This window comes from Phyllopteryx taeniolatus, chromosome 3 (genome assembly GCF_024500385.1).
Source record: "Phyllopteryx taeniolatus isolate TA_2022b chromosome 3, UOR_Ptae_1.2, whole genome shotgun sequence".
Taxonomy (NCBI): Eukaryota; Metazoa; Chordata; class Actinopteri; order Syngnathiformes; family Syngnathidae; genus Phyllopteryx; species Phyllopteryx taeniolatus.
The window spans coordinates 21,257,683-21,275,998 of NC_084504.1; the positions used below are offsets into that span (position 1 = coordinate 21,257,683).

An 18,316-nucleotide genomic window follows, 5' to 3' on the forward strand; every position below is an offset into this window, starting at 1 on the left:
AATAATAATAAATCACATTCTATTGAGTTTAAATCCATACACTGTGATACATGTTACATACATAGTACATGTTATAGCGCTCTGTTGTTTTATGCTTTTTAGTTTTATAGTTTTAATCGAATCGAAAGGATTACAACTGACGTTTGTTTTGGTTGAAGTAAAACTGCTTTAAAACTGGCACAGAGTGCTAAAATTAGTGCCAATTCCACCAAACAGTACAATTAGGTTAAGTTCAGTAATTTTTCAGTATGGTATTTCAGATTTTGAGTTACCATTGGTTCTGTCGGATACCGTACCACATTTTGGCACTGCTTTTGAACAGGTAATCTTGTCACTAGTGCTGTGTGATAGACAAAATTTTATATCCTAATAAAGGTAAGTTTATCCAGATATCAATCTCCATCACGATATATATATTTTTTCTCTTAAAATTGAATGCAATCTGATTTTTCTGCTTATTTATAAATGCATATTTTATGTCAAAACAAAATGAAGAAAAATACAATTAAACCAATACCATTCAGAATATCTGGTAATGCAACCAGTTTTCAAGTAATTAACACTATTGTTGTAATGAGCTCAGTGCCGTAAACGAGTATTTGCTGGTGATGTAAACATGCCACAGCAAAGTATTAGCATTGCTGCAGTGACAATCTTCATTCATTGTTTATACAATCTTAGTTTAGCGTCCACGATGTAGTGTGTCTAAAGTCACTCTTGTCACACAAAACCTCACAAATTCATACTCTCAACAGATTCACAAAACCATTATTGGGCTGGTAAATGTTTTGCTCTAAGCCAGCTGAACGGTGATAAAGTGGGCTCAGCCTGGGATATTTTCTTCCTTTACACTGGAAACACTAAAAAATAAGTACTTTACGGAACTGCACTGTTTGGTAGAAATTAGGTTTATGTCACTGACACAGCTACATTCAACCAGGGTAGGCTAAGACGTGATCATGATATACTCTTCCAAACAGCACGATGGCAATCCTCACTGAACTGTACTGCTTGGTGTAAATGTGGCTATTGCGCTAAACAATATTATGCCACCTCATATTTCTGACCACTAACCAATTATTTATTGCACTATCCTGATGTTGGCAATCCAAGCACTTATTTCTGACAAAGTACTTGTACTTTTGCCTCAACCATAGTGATTATACATCTTGGATGCTGCAGGTTTACAGAGAATCTTCATGAACCAATCGTTATAGGTGTGTGTGTGTGTGGAATTCTGCCTGACGCGACATAAACAGTATTACCCAGGTGTAAGGAAAGCTAATTGAGAGGATGGTCGAAAATGAGCCAAGCTTAGCTGCTGTGTTTAATCTCCTTATTGTGAGCTTTCCTTTCACTCACGGGAACGCGAGCGAGAGAATTAGCCCATTTAATTGCTGCAGTACCAGGCCGCAGACCAACTTGCATCAGCCTTACCCATGCAGCCTGCTGTTGGCCATGTTGAAATGGCTCGAAGGTGGTTGTTCACTGTTTGCTCACTGTTATTTCAAACTGGCTTTGTACCATCCCCCTAACCCACACCCCCTCCCACCCCCACACTCGCTCTGCCCACCAGCATACTCTCCGGGTGTGTGCTTGTGTTGTAAGCGCACTGTGTGTGTGTGTGTGTGTGTGTGTGTGCGCGCGCGCTCTCGTGCTCACCAAGGGCCTCTACATGTATGCTGTTTTTCCTTTTCTTCCACTGCACATCCGTCTCTCTTACAATTATCATCTGCACAATATGACTATAGTGCACTTGTGCAGTCACTGTTTGTTGTCAAAAGAAGTGAAGGCTAAGCCCCACCGTAAAGTTTTTATTTATTTTTTTTATTTTTTATTTAGGCCAGTCTTCTTTTCTATTGGGTGTAAGCAGGTGACCTTTCACAGTAGTAGGGTGTGTTTTGTTATTGCGCCACAGGACTTTGCCTCACCTCTGCTCTCTCGCCAGGCTCCCGATCCTCTGTTCTGGAGATTAGTGCCACAGAGGGAGCAGTCTCCCTCAGTCACCTTCACTGTATGAAGTTTGCTGCAATGCTCTTCTTTTAATCCTTAAACTCCTTGGGGGGGGGGGAAAGGGGGATGACAGAAAGCACCTTTTACATGATGCATTTTCTAACTGAAAATGTATTCTACACCTGTGTTGTTTCCAGGATGATGTTATGGAGCTTGAAATTTTTAACATGATTTCAAAGTGGAAGTTTCTGAAAGTGGCAGTGCTGGCGTTTCTATATGTAAAGGCAAGGCAGGCTTATTTGTATTTCACCATTCATACACAAGGCAAATCCATCCAACAAGATTAAATGTAAAGATGGATTAGAATCAGGAAAAATGTATAGGTAAAGCAGTAGGGTATCATGACAAAACACACCAAATCACAAAATAAAAGCAAGGTGGTGAAAACAAGGAATGTTTTTTATTTTAAAAAAAGCAGCAGCCGACAAAGTTTTAAGGCCAGGTTTAAATATACTGATAGTTTGAGCACATCTCAGAAGGATATTCCTGCAAGTAGGTTATGTGAAGGCTCTGAGGAAGTTGACCCTGAAACGAGGGAAAGCCTGATGAAGCCGTTTCAAAGAGCCGGTAAAAGAAATTCTGATTCAGTCTGTGGTAACAGACTCCGTGAGCCTAACCTACACGCTAGCAGGTTTTGTACTTTCTACCCGTCTCCTCCCACCTGAAGCAAACATGGCTTGTATATTTCCATGCTATCCCATCAACATTGAGGCACAACTAAATCCAAAATGATATGATGGTACTTCTAGATTAAATTCTGATTGAACAGTATTGCTTTTCGTCAAAGTCTGTCATGTACAGTGTCTTCATAACATTCACTGGCCATGCATCTGTAATCTCACACACTGGAATTGCGTTGCCATATGTGCAAATTTTGTGCATGGCACAAAGTTTTATTTTTGCTAATATGAGTTTTGTGTTGATGGAAAGCAATACATAAAAGCAACTGTGAATGTTTGTGAGAAAATTCACTGTTGTGGTTAGATGCCTGTTAACTGTAATGGTGCAAGAAAAATAGTTCCACAGGATTGCAAGTAATTGATGTAGAAATCCTTTTATTAGTCAAAAGCTATTAATTTTTGTTTATCAAATTCATTCATATACATGTGTTCCATATGGACAGATAGCTTAGTTTAGTTCATGTTCATTCTTTGGTCAGAACTACAACCCCAATTCCAATGAAGTTGGGACGTTGTGTTAAACAAATAAAAACAGAGTACAATGATTTGCAAATCATGTTCAACCTATATTTAATTGAATACACTACAAAGACAAGATATTTAATGTTCAAACTGATAAACTTTGTTTTTAGCAAATAATAATGGACTTATTTTATGGCTGCAACATGTAACAAAAAAGCTGGGACAGGGTCATGTTTACCACTGTGTAACATCACCTTTTCTTTTAACAACATTCAATAAACGTTTGGGAACTGAGGACAATAATTGCTTTGTTGGTGGAATTCTTTCCCATTCTTGCTTGATGTACAGCTTCAGCTGTTCAACAGTCTGGGGTCTCCGTTGTCGTATTTTACGCTTCATAATGCACCACACATTTTCAATGGGAGACAGGTCTGGACTGCAGGCAGGCCAGTCTAGTACCCGCACTCTTTGACTACGGAAGCTACGCTGTTGTAACACGTGCAGAATGTGGTTTGGCATTGTCTTGCTGAAATAAGCAGGGGCGTCCATGAAAAATACGTTGCTTGGATGGCAGCATATGTTTCTCCAAAACCTGTATGTACCTTTCAGCATTAATGGTGCCGTCACAGATGTTACCCATGCCATTGGCACTAACACAGCCCCATACCATCACAGATGCTGGCTTTTGAACTTTGCGTCCATAACAGTCAGGATGGTTCTTTTCCTCTTTGGCCTGGAGGACACGACATCCACAATTTCCAAAAACAATTTGAAATGTGGACTCGTCGGACCACAGAACACTTTTCCACTTTGCATCAATCCATCTTAGATGAGCTTGAACCCAGAGAAGCTCGGACCCGGCGGCGTTTCTGGGTGTTGTTGATGAATGGCTTTTGCTCTGCATACTAGAGTTTCAAGTTGCACTTACGGATGTAGCGCCGAACTGTATTTACTGACATTATTTTTCTGAAGTGTCCCTGAGCCCATGTAGTGATATCCTTTACACATTGTCGGTTTTTGATGCAGTGCCGCCTGAGGGATCAAAGGTCACGGGCATTCAATGTTGGTTTTCAGCCATGCTGCTTACATGTAGTGATTTTTCCAGATTCTCTGAACCTTTTGATGATATTAAGGACCGTAGATGATGAAATCCCTGAATTCCTTGCAATTGTATGTTGAGGAATGTTGTCCTTAAACTGTTCGACTATTTTCTCACTCACTTGTTCACAAAGAGGTGAACCTCACCCCATCTTTTCTTGTGAATGACTGAGCAATTCAGAGAAGCTCCTTTTATACCCAATCATGGCACCCACCTGTTCCCAATTAGCCTGTTCACCTGTGGGTTGTTCCAAACAGGTGTTTGATGAGCATTGCTCAACTTTCTCAGTCTTTTTTGCTACCTGTCCCAGCTTTTTAGGAACGTGTTGCAGCCATAAAATTCTAAGTTAATGATTATTTGCTAAAAACATTCAAATTGATCAGTTTGAACATTAAATATCTTGTCTTTGGCGTGTATTCAATTAAATATAGGTTGAACATGATTTGCAAATCATTGTATTCTGTTTTTGTTTAACACAACGTCCCAACTTCATTGGAATTGGGGTTGTACAAGACTACACAATCATTGACATTTTACCAAAAACCACAAGCAAAGCAAACTACATCAGCACAATGTTGTTGTTTTTTTTTTCTACTTCTTTCGTGGTGACTTAGCATTTGTTGGTGAGTGAGACACTTCATTAGGGACAGCAAAGGGGTGGTGAACGCGACCGTGTATTTTCTTTCAGAGGGTTTGGTGCTTTGTTATTGGGAGAGGCAAACAAACATATTACAGAGGTCCAGAAACTACATCGATCACTCCAATAGTTTAAGCGAACTCGTGTTTTGTTTTATTCAACTCGCCCTGAGGATGTAGCAAGTGAATGTACATGTAAACATGGTATGTCTCAGGTCGTGGCGGCTCGTGGTTTTCATCATTTCTAAGTTCAACTACGGCAGAAAACTAATGATGCACGACTTTTTTTTATATCAACTGTTACGATGGGGTTTAAAAAAATAAAAATAAAAAAAAAAACACTAAACTGTGACATAGTGTCAATATTTACTGGGAAATGCTCTATTTTCTGACAACTTCGCCGTCCTTGCCCCTACGTCCACAGCCATAATTGATCATTCCCGTTTGTCTGCTACTAAAGTAGCAAGCCCTTAGTCAACAAGCTGACAACTTTCATCATAAAATATACACAAATAAGCCCATACGTGCAGAAATTCAAAGTGTTCTCCAAGTCGACCCCCTTCAAATGATGTCATATTTTAACTTTTAACCATTTTAACATTTAACTGTCCTAAAAAATGTTTACTTAAATAGCGCAAATAGAACATTTGTGAGAAGAGCAGTGTGGGCAGTCGAGTAAGTCATGTTCTTTAGTCAATTGTTTTTTCATTAATTATTTAATGTTCCATGCATGTTTTTTAGAAGATTTCCCCAAGATTGCGGCCACTTGTCACAGTGCTAATATTTTGGTCACCCGGTCCCAGACTGATCAGCCTCGGCATCTCATTGACGTCTCTGCCAGTGAGATAGACACTATAAGTGTCCGCTCTGGGGATGTAGTCAAACGTAAAGGTTGAACATAGTGCTGTAGATTCATGTATCGAAATAAAAAATCTCGATACAAGACACAAACCTGTTTTGCCACAAACCTTTCACAGAAAAAAGCTGTTTTTTCCCTAGTTCCTTGTCATGTTTATGGACTAAACAAAGTCAAACCTGAGCATCCAGATCTCTGGTGTAACAAGTTATAATTAAGAGGTAATTTACCTTAATTTTCTGCTGTGTGTGTGTGTGTCTGTGTGTGTCTGTCTCTCTGTCTCGCTGTCTCTCTGTCTCTCAGACACCTGATCTTTTTAGTCAAGTCTGGGCAAACACCACTGTCAACCTAAGAGTACATACCCGAAAAGAGTCAAGGTTGAGGCTAAGCAGCGGGGTTTTTTGAGTGAGGCTGCCCCTCTATCATTAAGTCACAGCCTGTTTTGGAAAAGGTCAAAACTGCAGGCAAGGTAAACTGATCCTGTGGCTGCAGCCTGAAGGGCAACATCTACCCTGGTCTCTACTCAAAGCCCCCCAGAGCTGGCTTCACTTGGTATGCGGGGGTGTGTTTGGTCAGAGCACGTCTTGTTTCTTAAGGGTCAATAATTCCTTTAGGCCTTCCTGCCCAGCTATCTTAACATCTCTCAGCTTCTCTGCCAGGACACATCATGCCTTTTAGCAGAGGGATTAGAAAATGCAGGATTTTAACCCTGCTGGAAACCCACCACTAAATATGCAACCATATCCAACTGTGTTTATTAATCAGGGTACAACATGTCAGTCAATGCTTGAGCCATCCTGTAGTTCATACTTCATCAGTGTCTGGAGATATAGGTGAGGAAAAAATGCTGCCCAGCTCACAGATGGAGCAGTAATGATTGTGCAGCTCTATTTGCAGCCCCCACCCCCTGTGGTATTAAGACTGTTGTCTTGGGCATCACCAAAGGAAGCGGAGCTAGGCCTACACGTGTCCCACCCTAGCTGCATATAGATCAGCCGTAATCCATTAGCAGCTCCCTGGAATCCAGCCGGCAGAGCACAGCACCGGAGGGGCCAGGGGGAGCTGGTAGCCACGTGGGTGATGGGGGTGGTGGGCGGGGGTAGAAAGAGGGCTGAGAAAATGAGGGGGGTGGGGAAGTTCTTTTTTTTTTTTCTCTCTCTCCCTTCTTCTTTCTCCTCCTGGGCTGCCTTCTGTATGCTGGTCCCAGCCCCCTTTTATGTCGGTTTGGTGGAAAAGCCCCTGAATTCCCTCACCCATAAAGACAGCAGAGGTACATGCAAGATGCTTGAGTGATATATGGCTTCCTCGTTGGCATCATGGTAAAAGGTATTTCTTTCTTCCATTATCGCCTGTAGAGTTCATTGTCGCACACCTAGGTAGCACATTCGGTGATTAACTGCAGATATGGGTCGTATGTTCCTGAATGGCTTGTTATAGTACATGTTAGAGTTTGAACTCTTCTGCGCTACGTCTACGTGCCTGCTGGGAGATCGGTTAAGGTTGGGAGGCTCGATGAGAGATAGAGAAGCAGCCAGGAGATGGGGGAGGGGGATGAAGACCCTGAGTAGAAGTGTCAAAGCAGAGGAGGCAAGCCTAGGCCTGGACCTGGCATATAATGATCACTCCAGCTGATTTGTATCAGGCAGCCCCACTATTCTACCAGTTCCAGACACCTCTGGTTAACGATTCCTGCTACAGTTGAGTTTTGTGCCAGTCCAGGGGTAACACGTCTTTTGTTTTGTGTTTTTGCACAGGATTGGAATAGTTTGAGTTACGTCCGGGTCAAGAGACCCATAAGATGGCTGTTGTGAAGCTTGTCTTGACTCTCTAAACAGAGCTGACTAAGAGGTCATTTTTAGCTAAAAATGGGGAATCAAAACTGTATTGGCTTAGACTTGGAAGGACCAGCATTTGGTCCACAAGTGCGTAGTGTCGTTACAAAGTGACAACGACTGATGTCACTTACTGGCACGCCATGTATCATACAGCTTTTTCAGTCTTTTATGCATTCTGTTGTGAACTGGGATAGATATGTAGTCAAAAGTTCTCCCTTTTGCTGTTGTTTCTGTGTGAATGTACTCTAAGAATATTATTTAATAACAAAAGCAAGTGCACTCAAGCTAGGCTTGTTCTTGTTGGAGTTCACTGTGAACGTTGGCTTACCAATTGCGTTTACTTGGCAGTTTAGAAACACTCTGTGACGCATCATTAAATCTCTCGGTTGGCGCTGTGCTGACATGGCTCATATCCACATGTAAAGTATATGCTGATTGAGGTAAGAATTACTGTATAATCTTTGTAATGCAGTACACAGTGCTCTGAGGGGCATTAATCATGTGCATCCATATTACCAGCATGCCCAGGGCTTTAGAAAACAGGTTAACGATGAGTCAGGGCCAGAAAATATTTCTTCAACTAAACCTGCTTTGTTTGTTCTTTACTCAACTTTACACATGGACGACTACTTGCATTTCCCTTTGGGATTCACCGATACCACTGCTTTTCCGACCAAGTACTTAGATTTCTATACAACCTGATACCAAGCATTGATACTTGATAAATTACAGTTCCAGTAAATAAGGTAGAATTTTTTTTTGACCAAATATTGTTCAGAAACAAACTTATCTTTAGACTTTACACCGATCTGATCGGCTTGATCGGTATCTCCCGAGAATTAGCATTTTATGCTGATTGGCTTTGTCATAATTCTTTGGCATCTGTCCCAGCTTTTTTGGAACGTGTTGCAGCCATAAAATTCAAAGTTAATGATTGATTATTTGCTAAAAACAATAAAGTTTATCGGTTTGAACATTCAATATCTTGTATTTGTAGTGTATTCAATTAAATATAGGTTGAACATGATTTGCAAATCATTCTGCTTTTATTTGTTTAACACAAAGTCCCAACTTCATTGGAAGAGACGAACATAACTGTAGTCTGGTGGCTATACAAGTAGGAATACAGATGCCATGTTAACCTGGTGAGTAAAAAGAAATCCAATACTGTTTCTTGAATACTACACAAAATAAAATTAACCAGATAACTGAATAGATATCTTATGAGACAATCGCTTACTTCTCTTTACTTGAAAGCTGTCACCTTCTCCACCTCGGCTTTGTGACGGGAGTGCGGCTAGCATTACCTTAATTGCATCTGCACTAATGCAACAGTTCAGAGTTCTTATTGACTTTCTAATCTGGATTCCTGTACCTCATCAGTTGTCAATGATGTGGTTAGTTATCTATTTCATGTACAAGAGCTGCAATAAAATTTGTAAAAGTTGCGATTAAAAATGTTACCCAGTGGAGGGTGATGGGGGAAAGTTACCCAGTGACAAGTAAATGATGCGTTAATAGCGGTTCAGTGTTTTCATGTCACCGAAGCAGGATTTTAAAAAATGAAACCTCTTTCCTGTTTGTCTTTGTTTACATTTCATACATCAAAATTTGTTCAGCCCTACACTAGAAACTGAGCATGGCTGTTTTGTAGGTTAAAAGTGAATCAGTTTCATCTGTTCTAATTCTATAAATGAAGGAGGGCCTCTTTGGATGTTGTTGTGGTGCTGGTCTTGTCTTTGGGCCACACCCTTCACCCTCTTCTTTTCCTGCCCCAGCTCCTGTGTAGTTTTACCTGCTCAAGTGACACCTAATCCCTCCCCCCGGCCCTGCCGTGCCACCGACCTACCCCCACCCACCCCCAGACAATGGGGCAGAGTTGACATTACCATGACCTAATGGAGAGGAGGGCGAGCTGAGTTTCCAAGGAGGGCATCCCACTGAAACCAGAGTTAACTCTACTCAGAGAGGGAAGAGAAGCCTAGAGGAGACACCTTTTGGGGAAAGTAGTTTATTTATCCTTTCGTCTTCTCCACCCCTTTTGGCTTTTGTGCAAGAACAGTGGCAAAATGTGGAATCAGAATTTGATCCACGCAGGGTTGCAATTTTTTTAAAAAGATAAGAGTGGGAGAAGGTTTCCTGTTTCTAAGCTGCCATGCGGTTATGTGGCACATTTGGCCAATGACGCCGCAAGAGCTTAAAGGTTAGATGGATGTATTCACAGGAGCTGCAATCACACGTTCTGGTTTCTCTCACCTCCAAGAGGTTTGATTGTCATTTCGATGTTTGTTGGACTCCACAAAAGGAAATTTTATGGAGGGGGGTGGGGTGTGAGCCCAAAAAGGCAGACATTGTTAGAACTGTTGAATCTTGATCTTATCAGCAAAATGCAACATTGTGGATGATTTGTCTGCTCTTCACAGGGAGCCTGTCTTGTACTTCTTCATTTTCTTCAATGGTGTGGCTACTAGAAACTGCAAACTCATCACTGTTTGTCTTTGGTCTTTACAGCTTCAGGTGGCATTCGTGTAGGAAGAGAGCAAGAAGGAAGGTGGAAATGGAACTGCCAAATCATGCCAAACAACTGCTGCTGCAACTTAACCAACAGAGAGCCAAGGGTTTCCTGTGTGATGTCATCATCGTGGTGGAGAATGCGCTTTTCCGTGCACACAAGAACATCCTGGCGGCGAGCAGCATCTACTTCAAATCTTTGGTCCTCCACGATAACCTCATTAATCTTGACACCGAGATGGTCAATCCCTCTGTGTTCAGGCAAGTTCTGGACTTCATCTACACCGGTAAGCTGCTCTCCTCAACAGACCAGAGCAGTGAGCAGAATTTCAGTGCCCTCTTAACTGCAGCCAGCTACCTCCAGCTCCATGACCTCGCCGCCCTTTGCAGAAAGAAGCTCAAGCGCAGTGGTGCAAAACCCCTACCTGGTAAACCCTCCACTCCTGGTCCCCTGAGCCGCTTACGCCTCAATAACCAGCGCCTTTCATCTTCCACGCCTGCTGGGCCCAACAACCACTATCATCCCACCCCTTCAGACGCCGACCAGCCACAGCCAGACGAAGGCCTTCGGGACAAGCTCTCGGATGACGAAATGTATGTCGGCAGCTCCGGAAGGAACGGCACCGGCGGGAACGGCAGCAGTAACGGTAACCTCAGCAGCGGAGGAAGTGCGGGCGAGCCCGATCTCGGGCTAGACCTGACCAAAAAGAGCCCTCCCTCGGCGGGCACAGTCACAGATGCCCTGAGCCCCCACAGCAACTCCCAAGAATCCCCTCAATCTGCCTCAGTATCCACAACCAACAGTGCCTCACTGGATGACTCCTCGACCACCCTCCCCACTGCAGATATTTGCAGCTCAGACGCCACTGAGCTGAACTGCACCTCTAAAGCCGAGGACACGCAGCACGACGGACCCCCGCCTCAAAAAAAGTATCGTCAGGGTGGGCGCAAGAATGAATGGCCCAAGAAGGAGGCGTCGGGCTTGAAGTCTGAAGATCACGACAGGCCTCTGGTTAATGGGGTGATAGTGGGGCCGAAAGATGGTCGACCCGGCGGAGGCAGTGGGAGCAGCTTCAACTCTGACCAGACCCTCCAGTGCAAAGATGAGGAAGAGGGAGGAGAGAACGGCCAGGACCACAGCGAAGAGAGCTGTCAGAGCGACGGAGAGAGTGCAGGGGGCAGAGGAGGAACAGGCCGGGGGCACCAGAACGCCAACTATGTGTACCGCCAGGAAGGTTTCGAACCAGCATTTGGAGACAACCTCTACGTGTGCATTCCCTGTGGAAAAGGCTTCCCTAGCTCGGAGCAACTCAACGCTCACGTGGAGACTCACACGGAGGATGAGCTGTACATCAAAGAAGAAGTGGGGACTTGCGTAAAAGAGGAAGATGAGGAGGAGGCCGAGGACCTCTCCACCCCCGTTGGCCCCTCCAACTTCAGCTCGGAGGCCCGCCCCTTCAAGTGCACCGTTTGCAATAAGAGCTACAAGGACCCAGCGACGTTGCGCCAACACGAGAAGAGTCACTGGCTCACCCGGCCCTTCCCTTGCAATATCTGCGGCAAAATGTTCACCCAGCGGGGCACCATGACGCGCCACATGCGCAGCCACCTCGGCCTCAAGCCCTTTGCCTGCGAGGAGTGCGGCATGCGCTTCACCCGCCAGTACCGCCTGACGGAGCACATGCGCGTGCACTCCGGGGAGAAGCCGTACGAATGCCAGCTGTGCGGCGGGAAGTTCACCCAACAGCGCAACCTCATCAGTCACCTGAGAATGCACACCTCGCCCTCCTAGAAACGTATCAAGCCAAAGAACGCTGGGAATAGTAAAAAACAAACTCTCTCTACAAAGAAACGCACATGTACATGTTCAACACAGTTCTATTACGTTCGGTTTACGACGCCCTGGCTGAGTGAGCGTTGTTGCCACACTGGGCGATGGTGGTAATGTCAGTTCTAGGATTGTCTCGCCATCAGTTTTAAGTGACATACGCTCACCCCTCAGGAGTTCTAGCGGGACAGTTTACTCTTCTCTCTCTCTTTCTCTCAGCCCAAAGTTGTGAAGCTGTGGCGTCATAGCTTTGTGACTTGTGGTCTTTCAAGGCCGATAAATGTGAATGTGGGTACCAATGTAATGTCCAGCCCTTGTCACCTCTCGCCCCCCAACCCAAAAAAAGGTTTCCTCTCCTACCTTTTTAAAGCTTTTTGCTGGTTGTCCACTGAACAATAACTCAAGAGTTCCTTCTGCTCTCCAGCACTATTCTGACCAAAAATAAAGATTTGAAGAAACCAATACTGGCAATAATTTTGCAAACATTTTTATTATTATTCTTTTTTAAACTCACAGCTTTATAGCCTTTTTATTTTAAGCGATTGGGGCATCTTGATGTAAAACGAGGGGGGTGACTGGGTTTGGGACCATCTCCATGCTTTAACTGATAGAAGGTTCTTAGGTGGGATCACGTAGGGTCAAGTTTTAGTTGAACAGAGGACAAATATGCTAAAATGTTCTCTCCATTGCTGTTGACAGTAAAAGAGGTTCCCTCTTTTCCCTACTTGCCTGTTGGTGCACCTGGCAACCAAACCCAGTTGGGAAAGAGGACCGACCCCTTGAGGTACTTGTTTTACTTAAAGAACTTATGTTTCAGTGAATGTTTAAACTGGAAGGTCTTGGGTTTTTCTTGTGGCGGGGAGGGATTCGGGTTGGGAGGGGACTGTTTTTGAAGGGGCTAATAAGAGGGTGTTTTAGACTGAACAATACGTTCAGTGGGTACGTTTATTTTGTCTGTATAGCTTTTCTTCCCCTTGAGAAAAAAAAGTCTATTTATATGGACTTGTGACCTCGCTACCTCTGATTACTCTTATGAACTCTATATGTTGATTAGTTGAACGTTCCTATGTAATTAATTGTAAAAAAATGTGTAGATTATCTTCACCTGATGCTTTAACCTGCCCATCTCTCAACACAGGTTTTTAACGCCCGTAGATTTGTTTTATATTCTCTTTAGCAGTTGCGTCAACTCCAAATATAATATAGCTTTCTGGGCACCCTGCTCAAGGCGGCGCCTCCTCAAAATGTACTGTAGCGTCTTTCCGAAGGCAAGTAATGGTTAGTTGGTCCTGATGTGTGTTCCAAAGAACTTGCGAATGTGGAGGACAGAGCTAACTAACAAACATTGCTAGACCCGTTCAAACCAAAGCTTTAAAAAAAGAAATGTACTTAAGATATATAGCATCCTAAATTATTTCACTTTTGATTTTCCTTTATTTTTCTTCTGTACAATACAAATTTATGAATGATATTGTAAGTCCATATAAAGAAATCCACTTTTGATGGAGTTTTGGCCAATGACAGACTGAGGAAGGTTGTGGTGGTTTGCAAAGGAAAGCTTGTGCTGATTGGTGGGCCGGTGAACTTTACCACCTTTTTTTTTTTTTCGTTGTCGTCTTTATGTCCAGAGTCCTTATCACTTTATATTCCTTAACGTTAAAAACAGGACTCGATGACGTGTGTTCTGTTCAGACCAAAAAAAAAGCGAAAAACGGAAAGAAAAAAAATCTAGGACTTATAATCAGAAATTTTAATGTGAAGTTCAATTTACTTGTTAGTTTCTTTTTGAGCCAGACTTGTGAAAACCTGTAACAAGAAGGGAGAAGCAGAGATGCACTGGACAGCTACTCATCGGTCTCCTGCAAAGATCCTTTCTTTCGTCGTTAATTGTGTTCAACTGTCACGTAATGGTTCTAAATTATTCTAACCTCCCGATGCTTTACCTCATAAGCGAGCATATGCTTGAAATTGGGCCGTCGTCGTAATTGGTGCCACTCATCGTCACTAAAGCCTGTCCAGTGTATCCACTCTTAACATTTACACTGTGGACCTTCACTGCAAGTTTTGGGGATAGGCATTCCTCTTGATATTTGTTGGTTTAATTGTCCTTTTTGTTTGATTCCTTTGTTGTCCTCATGGTCTGTGAATTTATCACGTAGGGATGCAGCCACAGTTACATCGTTCGCCACGTGCATCCCGGATTCCCGTATTAGTTACTACTCGGTCATGTTTGCTGTTAAGCGGTTACTAGTTGGCTAGTAATTTGCGTAGTTGGTACATGTTATCCCCCCCAAAACCCCTTCCTGTAAACCACAAACATGCATCCATCCTCTGGTGTAAGATGGCACCCACGATGCATTGCCTTCTTGTGGAGTGCAGCTCGATGTCTGTCATGCAAAGGATGTTTTTTTTATTAGTTTTTTTTTTTTGTGTACACGATATCCAGCCATTGCTGCAAAAAAAGACTGTAGCTGCATCTGAATGCTTGCTCGTGGGACATTGCGAAGAAAAACTCCAAACTGTGACCATACTACTACTAATACTACTATTACTACTAGAACTACTACTATACAAATACTTCAGGGATAGTTCTGCATCTGGGAATGCAGGCTCTCAGCTACATTTGTAAGACATAGTATTGTATCAATTTCTCTGTATTTTAATTATGGAGGAGAAAGCAAAACACTAGTTTCATACGTTAAAACAAAGAGTGGGGACGGGGGGCTATTTCAACTAACAAAAAGAGCCTTGACAAAAGGTGAGGCAGCTCAAACAAGTCTACATTTTAGTTGATAACACACTATGTTCATGAATAGTTGCAAAGTTGTACAAAGAAGAAGAAGAGAAAAAAAAAGCTCATACCCAAAATCCACAAACTATTTTTTAAACCAAAGCACATTTGAATGACTATGGAACCATGTGTGGCTCAAGAAAAAAAAAGACGTATTTATCTCATTGTTTACAAACTTTTACAGTTTTTACAAACCTCAAGACAAGGCCCGGCCAGTCAGTTTGTTTGTTTTTTTTCTCCCCCCCCCCGCCCCCTTCACTGCTGCTTTTCCACAGAGGTTGCTGCCAAAACAAAAGCATGGGGTGGACTGCTGCATATTCAAGTAGGGGGAGGGATATGTTTGGTTTTAGGTGCACTAACACCACCCTCTGCCAGCTGGCTTTTGGGGTGACCCCCGTGCCCCAAACCCCTCCCCCAACCCCCCATGCCCTCTGGCCTGGGGGGGGGGGGGCAGTGCATCCTTGATGTGTTTATCAAAAGGCATTGTTACAGGGGCTCTTTAGCTGCGTGTCGTGTGTATCTGTGTTTGCCCACATGCACTTGACGACTGCCTCCTGGTGCTCTTCACTTGTGGAAGGAGCTGCGAGGTCGCATGCCTTTTTAAACATCCCGTCAGGTCGTTGTAGCTTTTGATTTTGTCCACTGCATGTACACAAGAATGATCTGCTAGTCTTAACTGAATGTTGGTTTATTTTTCTGCTTTATTTTGAGAGCTGCCTGTTTTCTGTGGGTCAAAGCAGCACAAACCTCTGGCTGGCTGAGCCTCCTTACAAAGTTGGTGCAAACACTTATTGACAGTGTTTTTGTTTTTTTTCTTTTATCAAATGTCTATTGTCAGTAATGAATGTATTTATTTGCGGTCCTGCCCTCACCTCTGAAAATAATTTGCTCAAAGTGTGAGACTGTGGTGGAGGCAGGACCCCTATTTTTTTGTTTTGAGGATTTCAAGCTGAGAATCAAAAATGCGACACAAAACAGCCATTTACTGCATTCTGTTTTTTTTGTTTGTTTTGTTTGTTTTTCTCTTTAAGAAAATGGTCAATATCCAATGTCTCAGTTAGACCTGAATGTCTAAGTTTTATTTCATGTAATTCTCTGCGGGTGTTTTTTTTTTTTTAACCCTTATGTTGTTCTCATGGAAAGCCTCAAGAGGTGAGGTTTGAATAGAGGCCCTTTTTTTTTTATTTTTTTTATTTTATTATTAATTTTTTTTTAAACTCGCTCTTCCTGGGTGTTGCCATGCAGTTGCCATTTATTTATCAACCACACAAGCAACATCATCATCATTCACTCTCTCATTCCAGGGATATTTTCTCATCTTAAACCACTTGCCACGTCTGCATCTTTAACTTTTTTTTTGTTTTTTTTAAATGTATATATATTTTTTAACAAACACACGGGGATATAGCTTTACTAAGTGCACTTTGTATCTTTTTCAAACAGTCTCGGTCAGCCCGGGGTGCTCTCATACCAATTCCTGTTTAACCGACGGTTCAACCAGTCTCTCACTCTCAAGTCGTACTTAATTTCTCATTCGTGTTTGGTGGAAAGATCATACCGTTGTTAGAAAAGCTTTAAAATGACTATATACAAAGTAAGGACACTGGACCTTGAGGATGGCTCTTTACATGACCTTTCGCACTACGGTACCCACTTGGCATGTCACAGTTAATGTCGCTTTTTTTGTTGTTGACACAAGCAGGAACTACAAGATAGTATTTCTAGTACCTGGTCAGCTGTGATTGTTAGCATGTTGGCAGAATACCATACGGAAGACCTAAACCCACTGCTGCTGATTCATTGGTTGACATAAACACTGTTTCTGTGCCTGCAGTATTACTCAACAGTGTCTACAGCAGCAATCAAGCATTTCTTGTGGCCCTTAGTCGCTTTAAGTAAAGATTTGTACCCCAAAGTTTAGTAGAGAACACAGTCAATCTTAATTATTGTAATTTGTTAGCATCACATTCTGACTGTTGCATTCAATGTGGTGCGGCGTAACAGTTTCCAGCTCACATTTCGATGGCTTGGATCACGTGGTGGATACAGCGACCGACTTAACCAAAGCCAGTCTTAAAATGAATAAAAAGGGCCTCTGATGCCATTAAACCTCGTCTTTAGCTATACTGTCCATCGCATTCTTTCTCATATGCACAAACCACCGGTTTTCAACTTTGACCCCGCTGTATTATCTGCGAGTGCGCAGGCCACATCGGTTTTGCTCTTTTACATGTCAGTATTTACTATACCCATAGTGACTCACACCACCAACATTACCTCTGTTTACAGAAATGCACTCTCATACTCCATTACACCTCATTATTTTTCCGTCCATCTATAACCAAGTTTATTTTGAAATCTACATCGGTTTGCAACCATTGCCAGAAAGATACGATAAGCCGATAAAAACTGTTAGTGAAGCTACCCCATGGAGTACCTGATAAAGCTCACTCTTCAGTTTGTTTACTTTGGGGAAAAAGTCCTCAATAATGTATCAAGATCCACGTGCTTAGAAGCTCCGTATGGTATGTGTTGGGTCTTTCCTGATGAATAATTAAACATCGAAAGCTCTCCTGCTTGCAAAACACGCTGTCCATGTAAAGGTGCGCACAACTTGTCTTTCAACTCATGCAAACACAGATGGTCTCGACTTCACACGCGCACATCAGCATTTAAGGTGATTTCCTGTGACCTTTGCATGGCATTGTTGGCAGCACCCAGGCTGGGCTCTTTCTTCATGTCCACTCACGCGTCCGAGAGCTCTCGTATTCAGGTCAAGAGCCGCCGCCGTGCATTGCCAAGGGGCTCGGAAAAACTTTTAAGTGTCATAAAAAAAAAAGTGTACTACAGCTGACCTCAGCATTCATAACCTTGCAGTCTTAATGTACAGCATTGAGGAAAATAAACTGTTATTTTACAATCTTTTCATTAAAAGCTTGATTGAAAACCCAACCTGTTGTTGACTTATGTTTTTTGACCTCCATTTTCCAAAAACATATCTCCCAAATGGATGAGGGCTGTTTTTTTTTTTAAAGTTTCAGCACAAACCCTTCAGGCTACTATAAAGAAAAATGTCACAAAAAGCCTACTAGAACATCTGAACTTTATTTGATGTTGCTCAGAGGTGCTAAAATTGTTGGCAGGTCTGCTGACTGCCATAGAACATGAGTTTGAATGTGATGGATTCATTCTGAACACAGCCACGTCCCTATTTTCAGAGGGTGTGCACATTTGTACAAACGTTTATTTTTACCTCCCCTCTCAATTATTTCATTTGAGTTAAGTTGTACACGGATAGGGCACATTAATGGCGGGAAAAGGATTAAATTATATTTTTATATTATATTATCACAAACACCTGGTATTTGAACAGGAGTGTGTAGACTTTTTTTAATATCCACTGTCTACCTAGATCATGTGACTGCAACATCACCATGACTTGGTGCCGCGTATGCACGCCACGTCTATTTGTTATTCATTTCATGTGACTAGTGATGAGTTATTTTATCCCAACAGCATCATGGTCAAATTGTGTTTGTAACAGTGCTTAAGATGTCAACATGGGTTGCAAAATTCTATATCTTCCATTTCCAGTTGTTCCAAAG

At 42.6% G+C, this 18,316-nt stretch overlaps 1 protein-coding gene across 3 annotated transcripts in view; it reads left to right on the forward strand.

The window, feature by feature from the left end:
• Positions 1 to 17,663, forward strand: part of hic2 (hypermethylated in cancer 2) — a 26,616-nt gene extending 8,953 nt beyond the window's left edge. For 2 of the 3 annotated variants that reach the window (XM_061767544.1, XM_061767543.1), the window contains exon 2: positions 10,093 to 17,663. In XM_061767544.1, coding sequence (XP_061623528.1) covers positions 10,139 to 11,884 — 1,746 coding nt within the window. In that variant the 5' untranslated portion in view covers positions 10,093 to 10,138 and the 3' untranslated portion in view covers positions 11,885 to 17,663. Of the gene's footprint in view, positions 1 to 6,940; positions 7,073 to 10,092 lie in introns of those variants that run through there. The other variant, XM_061767545.1, reaches the window with a different exon arrangement.
• Positions 17,664 to 18,316: the final 653 nt, after the last annotated feature.